The sequence below is a fragment of the Musca autumnalis genome, unplaced genomic scaffold (assembly GCF_047663935.1).
Source record: "Musca autumnalis isolate F117 unplaced genomic scaffold, ASM4766393v1 scaffold_4, whole genome shotgun sequence".
Classification (NCBI taxonomy): domain Eukaryota; kingdom Metazoa; phylum Arthropoda; class Insecta; order Diptera; family Muscidae; genus Musca; species Musca autumnalis.
This window is the reverse complement of record NW_027411977.1, coordinates 26,690,154-26,692,793: the sequence shown is the minus strand read 5'-3', so window position 1 is coordinate 26,692,793 and position 2,640 is coordinate 26,690,154. Positions and strand designations below refer to the sequence as shown.

The 2,640-nt window shown below is 37.0% G+C and overlaps 1 protein-coding gene across 1 annotated transcript; it reads right to left on the bottom strand.

The window, feature by feature from the left end:
• Nucleotides 1–361: 361 nt before the first annotated feature.
• Nucleotides 362–888, bottom strand: LOC141401112 (larval cuticle protein 65Ag1-like). Its single transcript, XM_073980960.1, has 2 exons — nucleotides 725–888; nucleotides 362–657 (listed from the first exon to the last, which is right to left on the bottom strand). Exons 1-2 carry the CDS (start codon nucleotides 847–849, stop codon nucleotides 462–464), a joined length of 321 nt encoding a protein of 106 aa, XP_073837061.1. The 5' UTR covers nucleotides 850–888; the 3' UTR covers nucleotides 362–461.
• Between the last annotated feature and the right edge of the window lie 1,752 nt (nucleotides 889–2,640).

Below are 2,640 nucleotides of genomic sequence, written 5' to 3'. Positions count from 1 at the left end.
ATTTTGGAGACGGTATCCCAGTATGGATTTTGCGGCTGTGGGCATTTAGTGGACAATACTTTGCTTCTGTGTTGAAATCTTGTTGCAACGAGAAGGGCTTTAATTAGGCAATTGGACACTTTTCGTGGAATATACTGAGTCTATATCTTGCGATTGCATCGATGTCTGATATTCAACTTCCGTATTTTGTCTATTTATGTACTACGTTTATATTTAGTGGCATCCATGTCTTTTAGCCGTTTTAGTTTAACTTAATTTGATATTTCGCAATTGAACACGATAATTCCTTTGTTGTTTTACAACAATGTTTTGCCTTTATTTGCAACTAATACTATAACATGTTTTCTTTGTATATTTTTAATTATTTTTTTTTTTGGGAGGGACTTTAAACAGCTCTTGTTTACCACTAGGAGTATCTATAGATGGGGATCAACGATTTGATTGTTGTTTCTCATAATCATTTAGTGGGCAGTGTTGGGCAAATGAGCACCTTCGGGTTGGAAACCATTTTCATCGGCAATATAGTTGACGGTGTAGGTTTGGCCATCATCAGCAATGAAGGAGTAAGAACCACGGACAACAATAGCTTCATCCTCGGAGCCAACATTCTTCAAAGAACCTTCTTCTGTGTGAGTTTTGCCATCGCTGGTTTCCAAACTGTAAGAAATTAGAAATATGGTTGTTGGTTATTCCACTTTTTTTCGCTTGTGCCACAACAACTTACGCAAAGTTATAGCCTTCTGGTCTGACATCAGATTCCAAACGCAATACTTCAGCATTAGCATAATCCTGAGCAGGAGCAGCCAAGGCAACAGCGAAGAGAGCAGCAAAAACAATGACGAATTTCATTTTGTTTTGAATTTTAAATTAGTTGTATTCACAAAGAACGTTGTAAGTTTTATGATGTTGAACTCAGAGATTCTCATCATTTTTATAGTCACTATTTGCAGCTACTTCCACACAATATTGTGGCTCCAAAACAACCTGCTTTTAGTCATCATCGAAAAATAAAGAGTCTTTCTTCATAGCAATGTTTTTTGTCTGTCTTTCAGTTTGGATTTTGTTTGTTTGTCTAATATTTCTCCCCGACCCGAAATTTTTGGAAGAAGCAGAAGATATTTATCATCAGCATCATCATGTTCATAATTACACTTTGTCAAAATTATATTGTTAATCTGACATCTGATAATCTTCCTCTACGCTTCGTTTTCGTTTTCATTTACTGTGTATTTTTCTATTTCTATTATTTATCTCTAGTTGTCTTGTTTTCGTCTAGCAGTTATTTTATTTTTGGCCACATTACGTCGTACAACAAACGACTGGATGTGTTTAGAGGGTAGGTAGAAGCTGCTGATAATAATGTGCCAAAATCATCAAATTGGCCAAAATGTAGAAAATCGCTGCAAAAATTATTTAAGGAAATATATTCTTTATTTTGGATAATGTATTGTTCCGATTTGCCATTAGGGGTAAGCTTTAAGTGTGTGTGCTTGATAGTCATGTATTGAGGCAAAAATATGGATAGATAATTTGCATAGTACACACATTAATCAAAATAACTGCGACATTGCTGTCAAAAACATCAACAATATTTTTGAGAACTATGTTGCTGCGGAGGTTATATTACTTGCCAACATGAAACCTTTGTTTCATAAGCCGTACTTGGATTAATGTTCCCAACCCGACGTCCATTCTTCCCAACGTCATTAGGTTAAAGTTCAAATCGTTTTTGTTTGGTGGGGACATCACAACCTATTCTCATAACATGGCCGATATGTTGAGGAACTAGTAATTCATACCGTGCAAAGTTCCCATCTTAATCGTATCATATTCTCTCATATGCTTCCACAAGTACCCTTGGTTGGGACCCAAACAATATAACGGTTATTTGACTTAATTCCCTTTGGAGTTGAGCTGTTATAACCTAAGAGGTACATTGAAAAACAATTGAGAAAAGGTCATAGTCGGGACGGGACCGACTGTGTTATACCCTACACCACTAACCCTGTGTGCAAGCTTTTCACTCGTAAACATTTCTTTTAGGGGAATATTAAAGTTTTCACCTATCTGGCTTGAACCAAAATAATTAATATTCAATTTTATATTTGACTTACTTACTTACTTAGTTGGCCCATTACAGAACATTTGTTCCATAGACCGAACTAAGAAAAGATCTCCATTCCTCTCTGTTTTTCGCTTGACTTTTTGGAATACCGCGCCTTTTCATTTCTTCATCCACTTGTATGCTCCATCGAAGCTTAGGCCTGCCGATTCTGCGTGCACCGCCATGTGGCATGTATTCATACGCCTTTTTAGCGGGTTCATCATCGCTCATTCTTATGATATGGCCTAGCCAACGCAATCGCTGCATCTCGATACGTTTAAGTATATTGAAGTCGTTGTATAGCAGATACAGCTCGTGGTTCATAAGACGTCAATATTCACCGTCAACGCAGATTGGTCCGTAGATCTTTCAAAGAATTTTCCTCTCAAACACACCAAACACTGCCTTATATGCTTGCGCAAGTACCCATGCTTCGGAGCCATACATTAGCACGGGTAGTATCAGCGTTTTGTATAGTGTTATTTTTGTTTGACGAGATGTGGCTTTGTTTTTAAATTGCTTACTTAGACCATAGT